At 50.6% G+C, this 23,500-nt stretch overlaps 1 protein-coding gene across 1 annotated transcript; it reads left to right on the top strand.

Moving 5' to 3' along the window:
* The first annotated feature begins 461 nt into the window (after positions 1-461).
* Zswim4 (zinc finger SWIM-type containing 4) lies at positions 462-23,236 on the top strand. The gene is made up of 14 exons (XM_085682193.2): positions 462-630; positions 2,309-2,510; positions 4,823-5,179; positions 6,642-6,790; positions 6,867-7,017; positions 8,115-8,282; positions 8,860-9,213; positions 11,016-11,153; positions 11,416-11,670; positions 12,030-12,165; positions 15,053-15,207; positions 17,580-17,743; positions 20,113-20,194; positions 21,400-23,236. The coding sequence occupies exons 1-14, from the start codon at positions 493-495 to the stop codon at positions 22,257-22,259; spliced, it is 3,309 nt and encodes a 1,102-aa protein (XP_085538319.2). The 5' UTR covers positions 462-492; the 3' UTR covers positions 22,260-23,236.
* Positions 23,237-23,500: the final 264 nt, after the last annotated feature.

Genomic DNA, 23,500 nt, shown 5'->3' with positions numbered 1-23,500 from the left:
CTGTAACGGTCGCCCAGAGAGGCTGCGTGAGTTTCTGGGGGTCACACAGCGCGGAGAGCGTCAGCAGGGGCCCTTCGACGCCCGGAAGCGACCCTCCGTAAACAAAGCCGTGTGTAGGCGCAGCCTCAGCCTCCAGGCTCGTAGGCCGGCCCATGGGGGCGGGGGAGGAATGTTGTGAATGAACGTGGGGCCGCCCCGAAACTCCTCAAAAGGCCGAGCCGTGGGGTCCCGTCTCTTTGATTGGTTCATCCCGCTCCGTGATGGACAGCGCCTCGTCCTGCGACCTTTCATTGGATGGCACCCGAAAGACGGACGTGACGTGTACCGAATGAACAGCGGCTCTTAGGAGGCGGGTCTGCAGAGACAACCAATGGTGAGGGAGAGGCAGGGCGGTGGGGGCGGGGCTTCGGCTGAGGAGGCAGCGGCTGCAGAGACGGCTTCATTGTTGTGAAGAGTCTTAAAGGGGCCGCGTCGCCCGGCCGGCCCGGCCGGATGGAGCCCCCGGCGGCCAAGCGCAGCCGGGGCTGCCCCGCGGGGGACGAGCCTGGGACCGGGGCCCGTCGCGGCCGCCCCGAGCCGCTGCTGGACCTCAGCGCCAAGCGGGTGGCCGAGAGCTGGGCCTTCGAGCAGGTGAGGCCCCGGCCTGCCCCAGGCCTCACACCTCGCCCCCTCCCCAGCGGCCAGCCCCACCCCCCGCGCCTCTCCGCCCGCGGCCCACCCGGTCCCCATTCAGGCCGCTTCTCTCCTGAGAGGGACACCTGCCCGGAGACTCGCACTGCTCCATTCCTGCCTTCCGTGTCCCTGTTCCGTCCTCCAGGGAGACCACCCCAGTCTGCAGGGCCTACCCAAGACGCCCCTGTATCCCCGTGCTCCAGCCTCCAGACCCACCTGGCCTCCCCAGATACCCGCACTGTGGGACAAGAGGCAGGGTCACTGAGGGAAGGGCTCTGTGCCCCTCCTCCCATCCCTCCTCCCCCTCCCTCCAGTCATTCGCGAGCCAAGATTGGGGTACCTGGGCCGGAACACCTGGAACCCCCTATTCTGTGACTTGTGGGTGGAACCCCGCAAACCCCCTCCCCCCTGCCCTAGTGTCCCCCAAGGAGATGGGAGGATACGGGCGTCAGTCCCAAACCGGCGACTTGTAGTCTGACTTTGAGAGTGTTCTGTGCTCGGTAACTCTTCCTGAGTTAGAACGGGTGGGTTTCGGCTGACTGTGGATGGAACGGGCTGATTCACGACCGGGAAATCCCTCCTTAGTCATCTGCCTACTGTCAGCAGCCCAGTCACTGACTCCCCCTTCTCCTGGAAACCTGGGTAGGGCTTCTGTGCTGTTCACCCTGTGTGACATGCTCAGAATAACCCTAAAACCATCGTCAAGGCGCCCACAGATCTACCGTGGCTCCGCCAGGTGCTCAGAGAACTCTGCAGAGCTTCGGAAACCCTTTGGGAGCTGCTCTCACATTGAGAAAACTGGGGCACAGAGAGGTTGAGAAACTTGTCCAAGGGTGCCCAGTCGGTGACTAGCCAGCTCAGATCAAAACACAGCCTCAAACAGCTGGTTCTGTTCCTTGGAGCCTACAGGAGACGTCAGGACAGCCCTTCCCTCCTAGGGGCTTTTCTCAGGGAAGAGGCAGGGGAAGAAACCCCAGGGTGGACCTGGTCTTGGGAGCTGAGCTCCTTGGCTTAGAGATCCTGAAAAGAGGAGTTTGCCTGGTCTACAGAGCAAGTTCCAGGACAGCTCCAAAGCTACACAGAGAAATCCCGAAGCTGTGACATTGACCCTGTGCTGTGGTTTCAGCATCTTGTGTCCCTGTGAGGATAAGAAGCCATCTCTAAGGGCTGAACCGAGAGAATGCTAGGACTTCATGTCCTTGATTATTCTTACACTTGCGTCTAACTTCTTCTTTGTCCGCTACACTGCCCAAGCTATAGAAGGGCTTTAACCCCAGACCCCTGGGAAACTGGCTGTAAACGCTTGTAGAATGCTAACTATGAGCCAGGCACTATTGTAAGTAAATACTATTGTATTGAAAGCTATTCTGTTGCTGGGAGTTTCACCGTGTTACCCAAGCTGGCCTTGAACTACTTGGCTCAAGTGCAGCCTCCTAAGTAGTGGGGATTTCAAGGTGCACCACCATTTCAAGGACTCACTGGTATACGTTTTATCTCCCCAGTCTCTGTAGGATGGTTGGTTTTCACATTCCTGTTTTACCCGTGGGAAAACAGAGGCTCAGAGAGGTCAGGGGGCTTGTAAACAGCACGGCCAGGGTTCCAGCCCAGGTTCCTGACCCGCCAGCTCTTCCCACAGGTGGAGGAGCGGTTCTCCCGGGTGCCGGAGCCAGTTCAGAAGCGCATTGTGTTCTGGTCTTTTCCACGAAGTGAGCGGGAGATCTGTATGTACTCATCACTGGGCTACCAGCCCCCAGAAGGCGAGCAGGACACCCGGGTGCCATTTACCCGTGGGCTGCACCTGCTGCAGAGTGGGGCTGTGGATCGAGTGCTACAAGTGGGTGAGTGAGCATCTCTATCCTGGAGGAGGCAGAGGGGTCGGGGCAGGATGAACGAGGGAGGTCCCAATCCACCTGCTTCAAGGCCCAGATGTGCTTGGGTGAGACACTGTGGCTTTCGTCAGGCACAGCACTGGGGAGGAGAGGCTAGTGATGGAGAGGGTGGCCTAATCTGCATAGTAAGAGCCTAGTTTAATGTATGGGGATACTAAACACCTGCTATATAAAGCTAGGTAGATGTCAGAGATCAATCAGAACTTCGGGAGACTGGGGGAGAGGAAGATGAACTAGAAAGTGGGGTAGAGAAGGAGCAGGCATTGACAGGAGGACCCAGGTAAGGAAGAAGACAGGTGGAGTTGGTCTTGGATCTCGGAGGGGCCTGCTAGAGGGATTGAGACTTGATGACAGTTGTTGGAGAACTTGGGCTTCATGCCAGCCTTGGAGACAGGATTATGCACTGGAGGGGAGAGGTGGACCTCAGACAGCTGAGCTGAGGAATAGAAGAGGTGAAAAAAGAAAGAGGAAGCAGGATCCCAGGAAGGAACAGAGGACTAATCCCAAGGAAGAGCCAGTTTTGGACCTCAGATGGAGCATCTGTGTTGCATGGCACAAATGATGCTAAGGCTCGACATGGTGGTACACACTTGTAACCCCAGTGCTCAGAAGGCTAGGACCAGAAGGTCTCAAGATCATGACCACCCTGGACAAAACAGTAAAACTCTGCTTCAGAAACCAAAATGGTCCCAGTGCAATAGCACATGCCTAAGGCAGAAATAGGTAGGCCAGCTAAGGCTTCATAGTGAGACCCTGTCTCAGTGCTAAACAGGATGATCATAGGCCTCAGTGGCTGGACCCAGGGAGAAACCAGTCACACAAACTCGGTGTCAGAGAGTTTGAGGTTGGGCGGCTGTGTCCTGGGAGAGATTGTGATCAAAGGTTTGCAGCCACATGTGGAACAGTAGAGTGACTATAGTTGACAAAAATTTATTGTGTATTTTATAAAGAACTAAAAGGAAGAAGTTGGAAGCTTCCAAACACAGAGAAATAATCACTGTTGAAGGAGCAGGAAAAGCCAGTTACCCTGATCTGAGCACCATGCATTGTATATCCTATTGAGTTACCACATCGTATATCATGAATGTGCACAACTATTATGTGCTGATGGAGAAAATGACAAGGCTAAGGCTATGAGAATGGACTCAGACCTCAGGCAGTGGGCCCAAATGGTTCTGAAGCAGAAGGAAAGAAAATGAGCAGAGAAGGCTGGGTTTAGGGAAACAGGGAGGAAGATGAGGGAAAAGGCCTTAGACAAGCTTAGAAGAGGAGTAGTAGTGATTGAGCTAAAAAATGAATAAGACTGTTCTTGGCTTCCCATGGTAGCAGGTCATGGCTCAGGCGTGGTGACCTTGCCTGGCAGCCTTGTACCCCTTTGCCTGGGCATAACCTAGCCACAGGCCCCATGGCTACCCCTGGTATGAGGAAGCCATGCCTTGCATGACGCAGGTTGCATCAGGCTGCCCAACCAGTCGGATGAGCCTGACAGACACTCAGGACTGCCCAGAACTTGCTCCATCATCCCATTGCCCTCGAGTGCCACAGGCTTTTGGCATCTTCTCAGGAAGTTCAGAGCTTCTAAAGCTCACTTGTAACCATAGCAACCAAGGGCTTTCAACCTAATGCATTTCAAACATTGTGTCTACATTGATAATACTATGTATTGATCATTAGAATAAGGACAAAAAACAGGGGAGAGGATTCATTTGGTTAAATGCCTGCTGCTCAAGCAAGAGGACCTAAGTTCAGGTGCTCAGCATCCTGAGCAAGGCACAGTGTTGCATGCCTGTACCCCAACACTACGACAGAGACAAGAGGATCTCCATGGCTAGCCTAGTCAAAGGGGCTAGCTTCATGTTCAAGGAGAGAACCTATCTCGAAAATAAGGTGGAAACCCAGTATAGTTGTGCACGCCTGTGAGTTTGGTCTATATAGCAGTTCTATAAGAAACAGAGCTACATAGACAAATCTTGTCTCAAAAAAACAAAGATAAACAAGGCAAAGAACAATTAAGGCACCCCTCCCCAAGAAGATAGGGGTTTATTTGAGACTTAACTTCACATCAAGTCATTCTAAATGCTTATCACAAGTAACTCATTCATTTATTAGAGCCGCACAAGGAGATCGTTGTCGCTGCATCTGGACAGATGATGAAACTGAGGCATGGATGGGTTAGATGGTTTGCACTGGATTTTCTCAGCAGGGCTGTGTATCCAGGTCTTGGCGTGATCCGGTCTCCACAGTGTGTGTGTTTTTCTTAGGGTTCCACCTCAGTGGGAACATTCGAGAACTGGGGGCCCCAGGAGAGCCAGAGCACCTCTACCACGTCTCCATCAGCTTTGACCGCTGCAAGATCACATCTGTGAGCTGTGGCTGTGACAACCGAGACCTCTTCTACTGTGCGCATGTGGTGGCCTTGTCACTGTATCGTATCCGTCATGCACACCAGGTGGAGCTGCGGCTGCCCATCTCTGAGACCCTCTCTCAAATGAACCGTGATCAGCTTCAGAAGTTCGTCCAGTATCTCATCAGTGCACACCACACTGAGGTGCTACCCACTGCCCAGCGCCTTGCTGATGAGATCCTCCTTCTGGGCTCTGAGATCAACCTGGTTCATGGTGAGTGGAGAGAAGGTGGGGCCGTGATACAGAGGCCGGCAGAGTAGGTACCATCATGTCCTGCTTTAGGGGCTGTCACACACCTAGAGAGAGGCACATCTGGAGGGGTCCGACCGTAGGGCACCTGACATAGGGCATAGGCCTGTTATCTCAGGACTGGGAAGGCTGAGGTAGCTTGAAACATAGTGACACCCTGAAGTCAAACAGTGTGCAAAGGCAGGAGGGTTCAATCCTAGTGTGAGGTGCCCCACAGAGGGCGGGGCATCTCAGAATTCCAGGGTAAAGGCTGAAAGGTGAGTGTCATGGTGAGGTATGGCAACATCTAGGAGGTGTTGGGGAGAATCTGTTGCCGGTTTGCTTGACTATAGTGGTGGGAAGATAGCAGGTAGATGAGTAGTGGGTGGGTGCTATAGTGGGTCAGGAGTCATGTGGGTTCCAGGAGGTTATGATTCATCACCAGGGGGAACTGATGTCATGGAAGAGCATGGGGGATGAGCAGATGGGTAGCTGAGTGCAGTGGCAGGTGAGTGGGGCGACCCTACAGAGTGGGGCCCTGTCTTAAAAAACGAAAAGAAACAAGACAGTAGTGGGCACACCTTTAATCCCAGTACTCAGGAGGCAGTGGCAGGTGGGTCTCTGTGAGTTCAGTACCACCTGGTCTACAGAGCTAGTTCTAGGACAACCAAGGATACACGAGAAACCATGTCTTGAAAACTCAAAAGAAGAAAAAAAGGGAAGAAAGGAAGAAAGACAGGTGCATACACCAGGGACCGATGGGTAGGTGTTTGGGAGGAACATATTTGTGAGCTGGAGTAGTTTGGTGGGTGAACAACGTGGCTGATTGACAGATGAATGAGGTGGGTATTTTGAGTGGTCAGATTAGGCTGTGGACATGGAGGAACTGGTTTGGAGGGGAAGAGATACATAGAAGCTGGCTAGTATGGATGGGCAGTATTCCAGGAGAGAGGATGGAGGAGTAAACGAGTGGCTACAGACAGTCTCTACAGACAAATGGACTGAGCACCTGAATGAATGGAGGGGCTTGTAGTGTTCGGTACAATTAGGCAATGGACAGATGGATGAACCAATGGACAGATTTATCTTTGGTGTTTTTGAGACAGGGTTTCACTGTGTAACAACCCTGGCTGTCATGGAACTCGCTTTGTAGATCAGGCTGGCCTCAAACTCACTGAGATCCATCTACCTCTGCCTCCCAAGTGCTGGTATTAAAGGCGGTCACCACCACCGCCCGGCTAAGATATATTCATGAACAGTTAAATAGATGGGTGGGATGATGGACAAAGTGAATGAGTGAGTGGAGTGGCAAGTGGACTGGTGGTGAGTTACTAGGTGGTGCCCTGGTGGGGTGGCTTCTGGAGGGACAGAGTGTTGATTTTGGAGGAGTGGACAGAGGGAGGATTGACACCGTCTCTCCCACTCTACACTTGTTTGTTCACCCCAGGTGCTCCAGATCCCACGGCAGGTGCAGGCACAGAAGATGCCAACTGCTGGCATCTAGATGAAGAGCAGATCCAGGAGCAGGTGAAGCAGCTGCTGTCCAATGGTGGCCACTATGGGGCTAGCCAGCAGCTGCGCTCCATGTTCAGCAAGGTGCCAAGGCTGGGGGTGGACAGGGCAGAGGTCCAGTTGTGCCCTTCCCTGTCTTACCACCTGCTACTCTGCACAGGTGCGGGAGATGCTGCGGGCACGAGACTCTAATGGGGCACGCATGCTAATCCTCATGACTGAGCAGTTCCTGCAGGACCCTCGCCTGGCCCTATGGCGGCAACAGGGTGCTGGCATGACAGACAAGTGCCGGCAGCTGTGGGATGAGCTGGGTAAGGCCTAGACCCTGGGGTGAAACCCACACCCCGGCTCCCACTCATATTAGCATCTGTACCCAATCTTCCCTCCACTTAACACTACTAAGACCCCCAGCATGCTGGCCACCCTACTGGGTCCTGAAACTCCCAGAGAGAACAAGACATAAAATCTGGCTCTTGGCTCTTCTGGGAGTAGTATTACATGGTTAGAGCTGGAGATATAACGCAGTTGTAGCAGGCTTGTTGAGCATGTATGAGACCATGAATTCCATCTTCAGCAAGTCTAGATAGATACATGCATGGATGGGTGGGTAGATGGGAGGATGCGTCCATGCATGGATGTTTAAGTACTGTACAGTTTTGTCCCTTGGTCCTTGGAAAATTGGTCCCAAATCCTCTAAGACACAAACATCTGGAATGCTCAAGACCCTTATAAAACCATACAGTGTCTACAGAGAGTCTATGCATATCCTTTCTGTACAGTTTTGTTTTGTTTTTGATAAAGGGTCTCAGTGTAACCCAGGCTGATCTCAAGCTCACAGTACTGCCAGGGATGACCCTGAGTTCTTGGTCTTTTCCTTCCCCACCTCCCAGGCACTGGGGCTTTGTAGTCAGCACTCCAGCTGTGCCCTGTGTCAGGTGATAAGAGGCCATGTGGAAAGTGGGGGAGAAGCAACACTAAAACTCACAAGGCACCAAACCCGGGCTTGAGCCCTGACTTAAATGTGGCATGACTCAGGACGAGTGGAATTTGTTTCCCATATTTCAGCTTCTCTCTCTTTCTCTTTTTAAAAGTTACATTTATTTATATTTGTGTGTATATGTGTGGGCATACCATAGTACACACATGGAGGTCAAAGGACTACTTTGTGGGCTTAGTTTTCTCCTTTCACATGTGGGTCCGAGGGACTGAACTCAGATTATTATTCTTGGTTACAAGCACTTTTCCCCTCTCGTTAGCCACATTTTGTTTTATTTCCTTACCATAATGTGAGGAGACACTGAGTTGCAGCCCATGCTCAGAGTGGGACATGTGCCTAGGCTGCAGCAGTTGCTTCTTAGCCTGTGTTCATGATGTTGACCTAGATGCTGAGCCTCTCTCTGCTCTTCAGGGGCTTTGTGGGTCTGCGTCATTCTGAGCCCCCACTGCAAACCAGATGAGCGGTCAGGCTGGCTGCAGCTGCTTGGCGCATGGGACAAGCTAGATGTGTGCCCACTGGAAGAGGGCAACTACTCCTTTGACATCCCCGGCCTACAGCCTACTTTGATCTCCAGGACAGGTAGGAGAAGGGCCCTACCACCTGTTTCTGACAAAAATCATCACAGTTCAACCTTCTGTCACAGTTACCATGTCCCAAGAGAGAGGGTAGGAGATAGGAAAGGGGCCCCACTGGTTGTCCTTCCAGCCAAAGGGAGCAAGTGCTAAGGGCAAAAGTAATGATGTCCTTGAGGATGGTGACACAGTGCTTGCTGGACTCCAGTTAGCAAAAGTGAGATGGTGGATAGGAAAAGACAGGAACCCAACAGCGGTGGGATGGGGAGGGGACAGTGATGTGGGTGTGGGCAAGACAAGTGAAGAGAGAGATGAAGAAAAACAGAAGAGAGATTAGAAAGAAGCAGAGAGACTGAGGAGAGACGGAACAAGAATGGCTAGCAGGGAGGAAAGAGATGTCCGTAACCTGTGTGCCAGTGCTGTGACAGATGCCAGCCCCCACTTTCCCTTTGAAGATTTACTTCAAGAATTCATGTCCATCACCTGCGTAGCTAGGGTAGAACCCTGAGTTGGCACCTGGTGGGAGAAGCTGGCTACAATTTGTTCACCAGCACCACTATTCTACATCGGGTACCCTCCTGTAGGCTCAGAGGATGAAGAGGAAGAGGTGACAGCCACCAGCCCCCGTCGTACAGTGTTCAGCCGAGCACTGCAGGCTGGGGAGTTGCACTGGAACGACAGCCACCTGCAGAGGATCCTGGCCAGTGATTCCTGTGGCCCAAGTCTCACTGGCAATATGGGAGGTGACAAACCAACCTTTGACCCTCAGGGCCACCCCATCTGGCTGGGTGAACCCTTCCCTACTGCCTGTGCACGGGTGGATACTTTGCGTGCCCATGGTTATCCCCACAAGGCTCTGCGGCTAGCATGTGCCATAGTCAACACTCTGCGGCTGCAGCGGCGACACCAGCTTGAGAACTACAAGCAGCAAAAAAAAGGTGAGTGAGGCCACAGGCTCTAGGACCCAGGTGCCCAAGACACGGGCTAGCCCATGAGAGATGGCAAAGAAGGGCTGGGAACCACCCCAGCTCCCACTCTCTGTATCACAGACAGAAAGAATTTTATCATAAAAAGTGGTGGTTGAAACTGAAGCACTGCGTGGTGGGAGAATTCTATGGGTCTGGTGCAGTTACATGGTAGAAACCTTGCCAGGCATTGATGGTGAACGCCTTTAATCCCAGCACTCGGGGCAGAGGCAGGTGGATCTTTGTGAGTTCGAGGCCAGCCTGGTCTACAGAGTGAGTTCCAGGACAGCCAGGGCTACACAGAAAAACCCCATCTTGAAAAACAAAACAAAAACAAAAACAGCCATGGTAGAAGCATCTTATTAATTAATGCCTGAGGCCTTGGGTCTCAGTCCTAGCAACAAAAGAAAAAGGACAGAAAAGAATAAGAATTAGGTCAAACTGCTAATAGATATGTACAGCTCTTGGGCCAGTTCCCAAGAAGATACCACAACTGGCCACCAGAACCTCATCTTGCACATTGCCTTGGCCACCACTATTCACACACAGGGCAGCTGCCACAGAGTAATGGTAGCATTCCCATTGTTTATCCACTTTTCATGCAAGGGAGGCTGGGAAATGTAGACGCTTCCAGACCCTGTAGTGGACAGGTTTCCCCAGCATGACCCTCAAGAATATGGTTGTAGGGTGGAAAGAGAGAAGCCTGAAGAATAGACTAGTTGATGTAGAATTTGCTCACTTAAACCTGGGCAACAAATTGAGTTGTGTTTCAAATATAACAAACATTTGAAACATAACAAAAGGGCTATGGGTATGGCTCACTGGTGGAGTGCCTACCTAGCAAGTATTTTATACCTTAGCACTTTATAAGTTGGGTATGGTGGCCCATGCTTCTAACCCTAGGAAGGAGAAACAAGAGTCAGAACTTCAAGGTCAGAGGTCAAGGCCCACCTAGACCATCTGAGAACTTGTCTCAAATACAGTAAAATAAAAAAGTAGGGCCGAGAATTGGCTCAGTAGGTAAGGTGCTGGTTGATTGTGCTTCGTGAGAATCTGAGGGTCTGAGTTTATATATCCTTTACCCATATAAAAGCTGGGCATGTCACTGTCTCCCAGGGCTGGGAGTTGAAGGCAGGCAGATCGTAGGGTCTTGCTGGCTGCCATTTTAGCTGAGAAGGTGGGCTCCAGGACTGAAGGTTTACCAAAGAGCTCCTGTTGCAAAAGATAGAGCTGCCTGGAAGAAGGCTCTCAACCCAGAACTTTATCCTCAGTATATCTATGGGGCATGCACACACATGTGCACATGCATATACCACATGCACACAAACACCCTGAACAAAAGGAAAGATGCTATGTCTAAATCTGGGAACAGAAGGAAGCCACTGTCTGAGTTCTTGGCAGTGAAGCTGCGAAGTGTGTAAGGGAGAAATGGGCTCTGTAATGGAGTTGTCAGAGCTAATCTCCAGATGACTTAGGGAACAACACAGGCAGAGTTCCAAGATCAGGGGAGGTCAGTGGATGAGCGGCCTTACAGGGCATTCAGGTTTCTATCATAGAAGAATCCCATACTGCCCCTTGAGAGGCCTCCAAGGTGTTTGAGCTTGGCTGCAGAGATGGGGAGGGGGTAAGACTAGGAGAAGAGAGTACTGCTTTGCCTGTTTGAGGAAGAGGGGGTAACTTACAGACTGGCAGATAGACAGAGTTGATGTGGGGTGGGAGAAAAAGCCTCCAGAGTTGAGTGGGTGGCTTCATGGAGCCCACCTCTTCCCATACAGAACTGCTCCAAAAAGGTGCTACTTGCCTCACAAGCACTGAAGGATGGGTGGGCCATCCCCTGGATCCCATTGGCTGCCTCTGCAGGGCACTGCTGGAGGCCTGTCGACTGGAGGAGGAGCCTCATTCTCTTTATGCAGGTACCCACCCCGAGGACCCCTGCAGGAGGACCAATACCTACTCTGGTGGCCAGATATTGTCACATAGCAAGCTTAGCTTTGGCTGTGTGTCCTCCCAAGGCCAGGAGCCAGTAGGGTTAGCTTTCTCAAAATGAGGCAGCCATGGCCGGGGCTAAGAGAGTTGGGACTCTCCCTAAACCTCTCTCCACGTCTGTCACCCAGCTTGGGGCCGAAGGGTGGGAGCATATCTAAACCTCAGCGAACTTGGATGCATCTCCCCTAGACTTGGCCACAGAGAAGCGGAAGCTGTCCTACCAGCACGTGCCAGTGCCAGGGAGCCCTGGAGAGTCCTACCTGGCTCTGGCACTGGAAGTGGCACTGCTGGGGCTGGGGCAGCAGCGGGCCCTTCCGGAGGGATTGTATGCCCAGGACAAAGTGGTGCGCAATGAGGAGCAGCTGCTGGCCCTGCTGGAGGAGGTGGAACTGGATGAGCGGCTGGTGCAAGTTCTGCGCAAGCAGGCTGAGCTGCTGTTGGAAGGTGAGTCCCGTCTCGGCCAACACTCATAGCCCTATAGGATTAGGTGTGAGGTCGTGCCTCGTGGCCTTGGTCTGCTCCTCCACGATCCAAAGAATAAGCCATTTCTGATGCTAAGACCTGTCAACCCACCACATTGTAAAGCCCGCCCCATATTCTAGCCCCGCCCATGCTCTGACCCTATTGGTTCCTTGCTAAGTCTTCTCCCCCTTATTGCTGCTGCTGGGGCTGGCGTGTCTCCTCATTCTGTAGCCTCATTCTTCACCCTGCAGTGTTGCTTAGGGACCCGTCTCTTCTTATGCTTCTCTAAATGTATTTGGAACTCAGAGATAGTGGAGACTGAGATCACCTTGTCCCTTTAGGAGGCCCTTTCAGTGGCTTCGGCGAAGTGATTTTCCGGGAGAGTGTACCCATGCACACCTGTGCCCGATACTTGTTCGCTGCACTGCTGCCCCACGACCCAGATCTGGCCTTTCGCCTGGCACTCCGAGCCATGAGGTAAGGGCAGGAGAAGGGAGTGAGGAGCTACGAGCCCTACCTCTAAGCTGGGTCTCAGTCTGGTTAATGAGGTCCGCGGTCCATGCAACAGAGTGTGTTTCTCTGTTAAATGGAAATGTATAATATGGTGAACTTGAGAATGATTCACAGCTACAGACCACACGTGTGCTCAACGTGCAGTCCTTTTCTAGGAGGATTGTGTCAGCCTGTCTGAGACTAAGTGGAGACTTGGGTAGCTGGTTTCCTGCACTGGGGTAATGATGTAGCAGTACCCTGCTTGCCTGGGTGTTCTAAGGGTGAGGTCAGTGCCCAGCATTGCACATATGACATGTATGTTTTTCCTGCAGTTAATACTTCTGTTTATGTTTGAAATATGTATAGGTTAGTGGCGACATTAAGTCATTCAACAAATGCTTGTGCCCTAACTGTGGACCAAATAGTGGTTGTAATTGCAGTATCAGTAAAACAGTCAGTGCATTCTGCCTTGTGCGGATGGTGCTCCAGGAGATGGGAGACAAGAGCAGAAAGAAGAAGGACTTGGTTTCATATGCAGGGTATCAAGGGAACCTGGCAGAAAGATGCTCAAGACAGTGGAAGGGAGCTTAGAAGGGCTGTGTAGGAGGGGTCTTCCAGGCAGAGGCCTGGGCTGCCCGGTGGAACCTCTTTTAACTCTCTGTGGGCACACAGACTCCCAGAACATCTGCAGCAGTGAAGTTATCACTTTCTCTTTTGTGATAGCTCATATAAAGGAAATGTACTTTCTGAGCTCGAGAAGAGGGAATGATACCAACCAGCGAGAGGAGGGAATGATACAGGGGTGTATATGCATACACATAGCTCCTTCCTGTCACAAACTGGTGGATTCCCAGGACATCTAAACAGTGTCTGGTCCTCTGATGGAGTTTGTTTTTGTTTTGAAGCAGAGTCGTGTAGCCTACGCTGGCCTCAAATTCTCTAGTAGTCAAGGCTGGCTTTGAACTCTTGATCCTTCTTCTTCCCTCTGGGATTATAGATGTGTACTACCAGTCTTGGTTAAAGAGATTCTTTTGTTTGGTTGATTTTGGTTTTTTTTAAAAGATTTATTTATTTATTATGTATACAACATTCCTTCCATGTGTGCCTGCAGGCCAGAAGAGGGCACCAGATTTCCTTATAAAGGACTATGAGTCACCATGTGGTTGCTGGGAATTGAACTCAGGACCTCTGGAAGAGTAGCCAGTGCTTTTAACCATTGAGCCATCTATCCAGCCCTGTTTTTGTTTTTCAAGACAGGGTTTCTCTATGTAACTTTGACTGTCCTGGAACTCACTTTGTAGACCAAACTGTCCTTGAATTCACAGAGATCTGCCTGCCTCTGCTTCTGGAGTGCTGGGACTAATGGTGTACACCACCACACCCATCTTAAATACATTTTCTTAGCAGCCAGGTGTGAATGATGGCAGAGGTCTGTAATTCCAGCACATTGAGTCTGAGTTGGGATCTCAAGTCCCATACCTGGTTGGGCTACATAACGAGACTGGATCTCAAAACCTAGGTAGTTGATACATGGTGAAAGAGAAAGAGAAGGGATGGTAGTGGGGAATGTGTGGATAATTAGAGTTAGATAGATGATAAAGACATACATGTATTTTGTCACCTATGATCCAACTTTTCCCAACCCCCCACCAGAAGCTCCAACATAATTTCTATTCATCCCTTCTAGAATAGTACCTGTTATTTGTTTTTATCTTTTTCTTTCTCTCTCTTTGGGGGGCAGAGGGTGGGGGTTTTCTGTGAACTTGCTTTGTAGACCAGGCTGGCCTTGAACTCATGTCTCTGCCTCCTGAGTGCTGGGATGAAAGGCATGCACCACCACCACCTGGCTAAGACTTTTTTTAAAAGTACTTTATTTTTTAAAAGTAATTTATTTATTTTCATTTTGTGTATTAGTGTCTTGTCTTCATGTAGTCGGTGTGAAGGTGTTGGATCCCCTGAAACTGGAGTTACAGATAGTTGTGGGTGCTGGGAATTGAACCTGGGTCCTCTGTAAGAGCAGCCAGTGCTCTCAACTGCTGAGCCATCTCTCCTGGCCCTGGCCTGAGACTTTCAAACTTCTTGCCTTAGCCTCTGGAGTGCTGCCAGGGCATGTGTGGGCCACCATGGCTGGCCTGTTTATCTGCCTTATCTCCCGTTCATGTCTGAAGTGGTATGGTGCTCCTCCCTGGGCCTGACTTACTTCAGTGAATGTAATGCCATCTTGTTCCAGACTGCAAGTGGTGGTGTTGCATTCTTTTTTATGACTAGATAATATTCCTTTGTAGGTATGTGTTAAATTTTCTGTAGCTGTTTATCATGTTCATGTGTGTTGATTATCACATGTGGCCATTGCGAATTGTGGTAATGTCTTGTCTCTTTGACATACTATTTACTGTGGACATGTGCCCAGCAGTGAGATTGCTGGGTTATATGGTAGTTCTATTTTTAGTTTCCCCAGGAACTTCTGCTTTCTATGATGGTTATACTAATTCACATGGCAACTGTAGATAAGCTTCTGATTTTTTTGTTTGTTTTGTTTTGTTTTTAGATTAGAGGATCAAATGTGGGACCTTGTGCTTACTAGGCAACTGTTCTAATGCTGAGCTCAGACCCCAGCACTGCAACAAGTTCCCCTCTCTCCCCATCCTTGCCAGCATACATATATCTTCTCTGTATGATAGTAGCCATTAAAATTCTAGGCATTTTTTTTTGCTACAGTGCTGGGCATGGAGCCCAGAGTCTTTAGCAGACTCTACCAACTGATCCATGGTCCACCCCCCTCCAATGCCTCACTGAAAATTCTAGGCAGGGACAGAGTGAAGAAGTAACAGCCCCAGCTCACCCTTTCCCCCTTGCTTTCCCCCTGTTCCAGGCTGCCTGTACTCGAGACAACATTCCCAGCTGGAGAAGCTCACCCTAACCCACTGGACTCCATCATGAGCAACCGCTTCCCCCGTTGGTTCATCCTCGGCCACCTGGAGACCCGCCAGTGTGAACTGGCTTCCACCATGCTGACTGCTGCCAAGGGTGAGGACAGTGACAACCGACCTTCTGGTGCCCTGGTGTTCCCCTGACCTCTTCTTGTTCTTGTTCCTCTTTCATTTCTTTCACTTATATTCTCCATTTCTTTGTTGTTTTTGTTTTTAATTTTCTTTTTTATTTTTAGATTTCACTGATTTTTTTTATGTGTATGAATGTTTACCTGAATATATGTCTGTGCATCGTGTGTGTGCTTTGCCCATGGAGGGCATCCAATCTCTTAGAACTGGAGTTATAGACAGTTGTGAGCTCCCATGTGGGTGCTAGGCATGGATAGGAATCAAACTCTGGTCCTCTGCAAGAGTAGCCAGTGCTCTTAACCTCTGAGCTGTGTCTCTAGCCCATTTTTGTTTTAAGATGTGGTCTCACAGTGAATTCTAAGCTGGCCTGGAATGCGCTGTGTAGCTCACAGTGGCCTTGAATTATGATCTTCTACCCTTAGTCTCATTCCTACCATACCTGCTCTGTTTCTTTTACCAGACTACTTTTTCCACTACTACTTGCACATCCTCTGTAAGGAACAAGCAGTGTCTTTGCTCAATGCTGGGAGGTGGCAGCCAACAAAATTAAGTCCTATGCTCTGTGAAGGTGTATAATCAACTGACCAGGCCCTGGAGCTCAGTTGTAGAGACCCTCCTTAGCATGTGTGAAGTCCTGAGCCTCCACAGCACCACAAACAAACAAATGAGCCAGGGAAATGACAGCTCATTTGGTAAAGCATTTACCACACAAGCATGAGGGAACATCTAAGTTTAGTCCTCACATCCCATATAAAGATGGGCCTAAGGCTAGATACACCTGCCTTTATTCCCTGCACTTGGGAAGTAAAGGCAGAGGCAGGTGTAGTTCAGTGTTTGAGGCCATCCTGTCTACACAGTAAGTTCCAGGCTGGCCAGAGCTACATAATAAGACTCTGTCTCTAAAGTAAAATAAAAAAGGCTAGGTGTGATGGCATACACTTGTCAGGGGAGACAGAAGATCCCCAGCATCTGCCATCTGGCCAGCCTTGATCTAATTGTGAGCTCCCTGCCACTGGAAAACCCTGTTTGAGCTGGACGGTGGTGGCACATACCTTAATCCCAGCACTCGGAAGGCAGAGGCAGATGAATCTCTGTAAATTCGGGGCCAGCCTAGTCTACAAGAGCTAGTTCCAGGACAGGTTCCAAAACTACAGAGAAACCCTGTCTCAAAAAGAAAAGAAAAACCCTGTTTCCAAAAAATGTTGGGGGAAAAAGGCGGGAGAGGTGTCTCAGTGGTTAAGAGCATTGTCTGCTCCTGCAGACAACCAGAGTTCAATTCCCACCAACTATGAATTGACTCACAACTATCTGGAACTCCAGTTTCAGGGAATCGAACACATTTTTCTGGCCTCTGCAGGCACCAGACAAACCACCCATACACAATAATAATAATAATAATAATAATTTTTAAAAGGTAGACAGTGCCTGAGGAATGACACTCAAGCTTGATATCTAGCCTCCACATAAATGCATATACGTATATACGTGTGTTCACCCTCACATGAATACACAAAACTGGCAGACAATAAACAGAGATCACCATACACAAAGAAGGTACTGATGTCACATAGGACACTAAAGCAGGCAGCCTTGTCTTTTTCCTATGGTACCTGAGGTGGGATCCAGGCCTTGTGCAAGCACTTTGCAACTGAACCACACTCCCACCTAAACCGCTGGATGCTTAAACACAGATCCACCTGAGACACAGGGTCCCACCCTTCTGACCTCAGCTCACCCAGATGCCCATCCCATCAGGGCTTCTCAGCACGGGAATTTGGAAGGAGAAAGGGCCACAGTTTAATCCCCATTGTCTTTCAAGAGCATTCAAGGCAGAGGGCTGCAGCCAGAGCAGAAGCCCTAAGGCTGGGTTCCACCTGTGGTGTCTGAGGAACAAGAGAAGGTCAGAGATTGGGAGTGAAGCTCAGTTGTGGAGCTCCTGCCTAGAATCCCCCAGTGATGGGCTGGGAGTGTTGTGACTCAGTGGTGGGTGCTGACCTAGCCTATCCCCAGCACTGCACAGTTACACTAGTGCAAGCAGACTGGTCTGACCAGGGCAGAGTGATGGGAGTGTGGAATCGAGGACAGTGGTGAGGATTCTGGTAAAGGCAGCACTGGGCTATGGAGATAGCTCCTGAGTAGAGTACATGGTTAGTACACACCAGATTCATCCCTAGCCTTTCAAAACAGAGAAAACAGCATCTTGGAGCTGCCTCTTCACAGAAGCATTGCCAGTTTCCTGCCATACACACGAGGTCCTGTGTGGAGAATCGCTGTGGCAGGTCATTCAGCTCCATTTATGCTGGTGTTCCAACTGCGGCCTCTATTACTCCTTCCACCCAGGAGACACCAAGTGGCTGCATGCAGTCCTGGGCTCCGTCCAGCAAAACATCCACTCCCCAGCCCTGCTCTTCAAGTTGGCACAGGACGCCTGCAAGACAGCCACACCAGCTAGCGCGCCACCAGACACCATGCTGCTGGGCATCGCACTGGAGCTTGGGCTGCAGGTACGCCAGCTAACATCACCAGGAGAGTGCTGTGGGCCTGGAATAGATGAGTGGGAACCCTGCTCCTGGAGCAAAGGCTTATACAGGAGTCACACTTCTGAGGGTGGAGTTATAGACCAAACTTGAGTGGCAGGAGATCACTCTAGGTTTGAGGCTGTGTAAGAGCTCATCTCCAGGACTGTGGTTAAAGACAGAGAGGGCCCAGGTGGGCAGGGCAGGGTGGGGTCTGCAGGCCAGGGGATGGGCCCAAGAGGGGACAGAAGAGGGCCAGAGAGTGCTGCTAGAATGCTTGCCTAATGTGCAGGAAGCCCTGGGTTTCAGCCTCAGCACCACATAAGCCAGGTGTGTTGGTGCATACTTGTAATTCTAGCATTCAGGAGGTATAGACAGGATCAGAAGTTCAGGGTCAACCCTGGCTATGTAGAGTGTTGGAGGCCTGGAGGTATTATTTGAGATCCTGTCTCAAATAAATAAACCCATAAAAATCAAAACATGAACACAGACCAGGTGCTGGGGTGCGACTCCACAAGGCTATAGTGGGTTTTACTATGTCCTGTATTCCATCCCCAGTATAAAAAAATTTTTTAATCAGAAAAGAAAGAAATAGATCCTGAGGTTGCCTCTTGGTGCTGTTGGTTAAAATAAAAACCATGAGCCCGGCAGTGGTGGCACAAGCCTTTAAACCCAGCATACAGGGAGGGAGAGGCAGGTGGATCTCTGAGTTCAAGGCCAGCCTGGTCTACAGAATGAGTTCCAGGACAGCCAAAGATACACAGAGAAAGTATCTCCAAAAAGAAAAAAGAAGAAAGAAAGAAAGAAAAAAGAAAAAGAAAAAAGAAAAACCGTAAGGCTAGAGAGATGTCTCAACAGTTAAACTGATTACTCTTCCAAAAGACCCATGTCCACTTCCCAAGACCTGCATGTTTACAAGAGTCTATAACTCCAGAATCAGAGATCTGATGCCCTTTTCTGGCCTCTGCTGTCACCACACAGACATGGACAGAACACCAATACACACTAAATAAATAAAATGAAGACCATGAATAGGGCAGAGTCAGCCAATAAGGAACACCCTTGGGAGTGATATATACAGAGTAATGCTAGCTGGGGGTTTACAGCTTCAAAGAGGGATTTTCCTGGGGTTGAGCTCTGTCAGCAAGGCCTCTAGCTGAATATCACTGTCCAGCTATGGCAAGGGCCAGGCCAGCTTGCATGCAGCCCATGGGTGAGTAACCTGTAAAGGACATGGATACCTGGGGCCTTAGGGTGGCTAGAAACTGAAGGGCTAGACAGGTATGAGCCTGCTTATGGGGCCCCAGATAGTTGCAGGGACGGAGTATGTGAAAAATAGCTTCATGTGGTGACACACACCTTCCATCCTAGCACTAGAGAGACAGAACAGGAGGATCCGAGTTCGCAGACAGTCAGACCACAGACCCAACCTCAAAAACAACCAGACAAACCAAAGAACCTAAGAGTGGTTCTCAAGATGTCTCAGTCAATAAAGTGCTTGTTTGGAAAATTAGGTTCTCAGAACCAAGAAAAAAAATTTTTAAAGCTATAATCAGCTGCATATAGTAGTGCACACCTTTAATCCCAGCACTGGGAGGCAGAGGCAGGTGGATCTCTATGAGTTCAAGGCTAGCCTGGTCTACAGAGTGAGTTCCAGGACAGCCAGGGCTATAAGAGAAACCCTGTCTTAAAACTCCCCCCTCAAGTGTTCTTAATTATGTGTATGTGCATGTTAGTGCAGGCTCCCTTAGAGGCTAGAGGAGTTGGTCCCTTAGAACTAGAGTTACAGGTAGTAGTGTCTGTTAGATGTAGGTGATAGGAACTGAACTTGGGTCCTTTGACCTCAAACTCAGATCCACCTGCCTCTGCCTCCATATGTGTCACCGCCATTTAGAGACGTTAACGAAGTGGACAGCTCCTGGGCGGCAGCACCCAAGGTTGCTCTCAACCTGCATGTGCATGCACTCTGTGCACGCGAGGCCTGCACACAACTGAAGAAACAACCTAGTCTATATTTTTATCTCTATTTTTTTAAATTTATCTTTATTTTATGTTCATTGATGTTTTGCCTGCATGTATGTCTGTGTGAAGAAGCCAGATCCCCTGGAACTGGAGTTACAGACAGTTGTGAACCACCATTTGGTTGCTGGAAGGGTTCCAGGCCCTCTGGAAGAAGTCAGTGCTCTTAACCACTGGGCCTTCTCTCCTTTATCTCTGTTCTATAGAGCCAGAAACTGAGGCCAGAGAGATGAGGGCTCTCACCCAGGTCTGCTGCAGTAGCTCTGCCTCCAGCCTTCTTGGCCTAAGCCATTGGGCACAGCAGGGCTCTGAGGACCCACCCTCCTCTTTCCCTGCAGGTGATGCGGATGACACTGAATACAATGACTTGGCGGCGCAGAGAGATGGTGCGCTGGCTAGTTAGCTGTGCCACGGAGATTGGTGAGTACATGGAGGGACCACTGAGGAAATCAGACAGGCCCCAGAAAAACTGGCCTGACTGGAATGCTGTGCAGTCCTTTAACCCAAGCACTCAGGAACAGAAGCAGGCAGATCTATGAATTTGAGGCTAGCCTGGGCTACATAGGGTGTTCCAGGACAGCTAAGGCTTCATAGTAAAACTCTGTCTCAAAGCGAATAAATCAAAACAAAACAAAAAAGCAGGTCCTTCCCCATTGCCAGCTCTAGGTCAGCCTGGGAGGGAGCATCACATGGGATAGATGGAGGTACACAGTCTGGTGGTTGACCAAACTGAAGTGGTTAGGAGTGGGGAGGAGGCTCCAGATACTAGCCACCTCCATGGTTTTCTCTAAGTCCAGCCACTCCTGCTCCTTTGCAGAAGAGAAATTTTTCTCTGCAGACATAGTGGTTCACCTGGAGCATTGAGGAGGTTGAATCTGGAGTCCCCATATTGTAGACAGCCTGGGCTCATAATGCGACCCTATCTCAAGACTCCATCAGTTAGAAGTGTGGCTCAGCAACAGGGTGATCACATGGCAGGGCAGGGTTCTCGGCTGCAGCTCCATGGCACCAGCAGAAAAGGGTTGCAGCTTATTTGATAGAGTGAAGGCCTTGCACTAGGCCCTGTGTTCTTTGGACATGGCAGTGCATGTCTAATCCCAGCATGTGGGAGGTGGTGGCAGAAGGACCAGAAGTTGATCCTTAGCTACAAAACAAGTTTGAGGTAAGCCTGGACTATAAGACCTTGTTTGTTTTTAATTAATTAATTTTATGTGTATGAGTGTTTTACCTGTGTGTGTCTGTGTGCCACATGTGTACCTGGTATCTTTGAAGGCCAGAGTATTCCTTGGAGTCACCAATGGTTGTGAGCTATCATGTGGGTGCTAGGATCAAATCCAGGTTCTGGAAGGGCAGAACTAACTAACTACTAAGCATCTCTTCGTCCCAGGAGATGGCGTGATGGCCCGTACCTGTTATCCCAGCGCTTGGGCGGCACTGGCAGGTTTATCTCTGAGTTTAATGCCAATTGGGGCTGCATAATGAGACCCCACACACACAAAAAAAAGTTTTAGCATGGTGAAGCTGGGAAGATTTAGAGTTGGTGGTTGCAGGGTGGGAAAGGAAATGGCAGAGTCTTACACATAGACGCACATAAACCCTGCGCAATTCCTTCTCCCCCCGCCCAGGCCCACCAGCGCTGATGAGCATCATGAAGAACTGGTACTCCTTGTTCACCCCAGTGGAGGCAGTCACTATTGTGGCAGTGACAGGCACCACGCATGCCACTTTGTTGCGACTGCAGCTAGACACAGCTGGGCGAGAGGAGCTCTGGGCATGTGCCCGCACCTTGGCATTGCAGTGCGCCATGAAGGACCCCCAGAACTGCGCCTTGCCAGCCCTGACCCTGTGTGAAAAGAATCATGCAGCCTTCGAGGCCGCCTACCAGATTGTGCTAGATGCCGCAGCTGGTGGCCTTGGCCATGCCCATCTGTTCACGGTGGCACGATACATGGAGCATCGAGGCCTACCTTTGCGGGCCTACAAGCTGGCCACACTAGCCTTGGCACAACTCAGCATTGCCTTCAACCAAGACAGCCACCCCGCCGTCAACGATGTGCTGTGGGCCTGCTCACTCAGCCATTCGTTGGGGCGGCACGAGTTGTCAGCCATTGTCCCTCTCATCATCCGCAGCATCCACTGTGCACCTATGCTCTCAGACATCCTGCGCCGCTGGACACTCTCAGCACCCGGTCTGGGCCCACTGGGGGCCCGCAGGGCTACCAAGCCACTAGGGACTGACAGGGCACCACTTTGCCAGCTCCTGGATGCTGCAGTAGCTGCCTACATCACCACCAGCCACTCACGCCTCACCCACATCAGCCCACGTCACTATGGTGACTTCATTGAATTTCTGGGCAAAGCCCGAGAGACCTTCCTTCTGGCTCCGGACGGGCACCTCCAGTTTGCGCAGTTCTTAGAGAGCCTTAAGCAGACCTACAAGGGGAAGAAGAAGCTAATGCTGTTGGTTCGGGAGCGGTTTGGCTGAGGGGCTGCAGCAAGCTGGGGGCATGGGTATCCCCTGGCCTGCCTTCCTAAAGCAGGAGGCCCATGGCTACTTCAGGATCAGTGTTGGAATGTGGGAGGCAGGTAGTGACAGCATTCCAAGTGTGTGCCTAGGAGTGTGCAGACAAATGGGAGATCAGAGGGTCTGAAGCCATACTGCTAACTAGAGGCCTGCAGGGGTGTGCCTGGGCGCCCCACAGTCAAGAGGCAAGCTCTGGCTCTCCCAAACTCACAGGGTTAGCCAGGGCTACCAGGAGAAGGGCTGGAGGCAGAACTTTCCAGATATTAGTTCTTAAATTCAGTATAGCAGATCCTCCAGAGCCCACCCAGGTGCCTGGGGACGTCACATCAGGGTATTAAACCCCGTGTGTTTCATCCCCTCTCCTACAGCTCAGGGGTCCTGTCCACTGCCCTGCACTTCCAGCCCAAGCCGCCAGCACAAGTCAATGCCTCACCCCCACTGAAGGAATCAAGAGGCTTTAGGCCTCTGCCACATACCTCACCCCCAAATACCCTGTCCAGCCAGGACCTGTCTTGTCTTGGTCACCAAGGTCACAGGGTAGGCTGGGGACAGCTCTCTGCTGCCCGGACCCCACCACTAGTAACTGGATACACAACTCAGGAACCAGGCTGACCTCCAACCTGTGTGGGAGGCATAGACAGACAGCCAGGGATCCCACCCTGTCTTCCTTTTGCTCTACATGGCCATCTCTGTTTCTCCACTTCTTTAGTTTAGCCATTTCTGCATCTCTCTTCCTCTTGAGTCCCGGCTGCTGATAGAGGCATTCCTTTACCCCAGGCCTTGGCCTAAGCGGGGGAGCACCTCCACCCCAAATGAACCAGTCTTCTTTCTTGTATATTAAGGAAAAAGTTGGCATCGTTTTGTAACTTTTTTTCCTATTTATTGAATCCCGTACTGTATTCCTTTCCTTTTTTAAAAAAAAAAAAAATTGAGCGCAACTTCTTTTTAACTTTGAGATTGAGTTACATTGCCCCACACATACCAGGGCCGGGGCTGTTCCATTAACAAAAAAAAAGAATTCCATTTTGGTTTTTGGCACAGCTTCAAGAGTGGGACAGGAGGGCTGCTGGCTTTCTCCAGTAGCATGTGTTGACACAAAGCAATCTCTCCCTGGCAGCAAGTCACAACCTCTGAGTCAGCCGCTTACAATGCCTCTAGCAAAGTACACCCAGATTGACGGCCTGGACGCCGCAAGAAATGTC

Source organism: Myodes glareolus, chromosome 22 (genome assembly GCF_982192425.1).
Source record: "Myodes glareolus chromosome 22, mMyoGla1.1, whole genome shotgun sequence".
In the NCBI taxonomy this organism is placed as follows: domain Eukaryota; kingdom Metazoa; phylum Chordata; class Mammalia; order Rodentia; family Cricetidae; genus Myodes; species Myodes glareolus.
The sequence above is the reverse complement of the archived record's forward strand: the minus strand, read 5'-3'. Positions and strand labels throughout refer to the sequence as shown.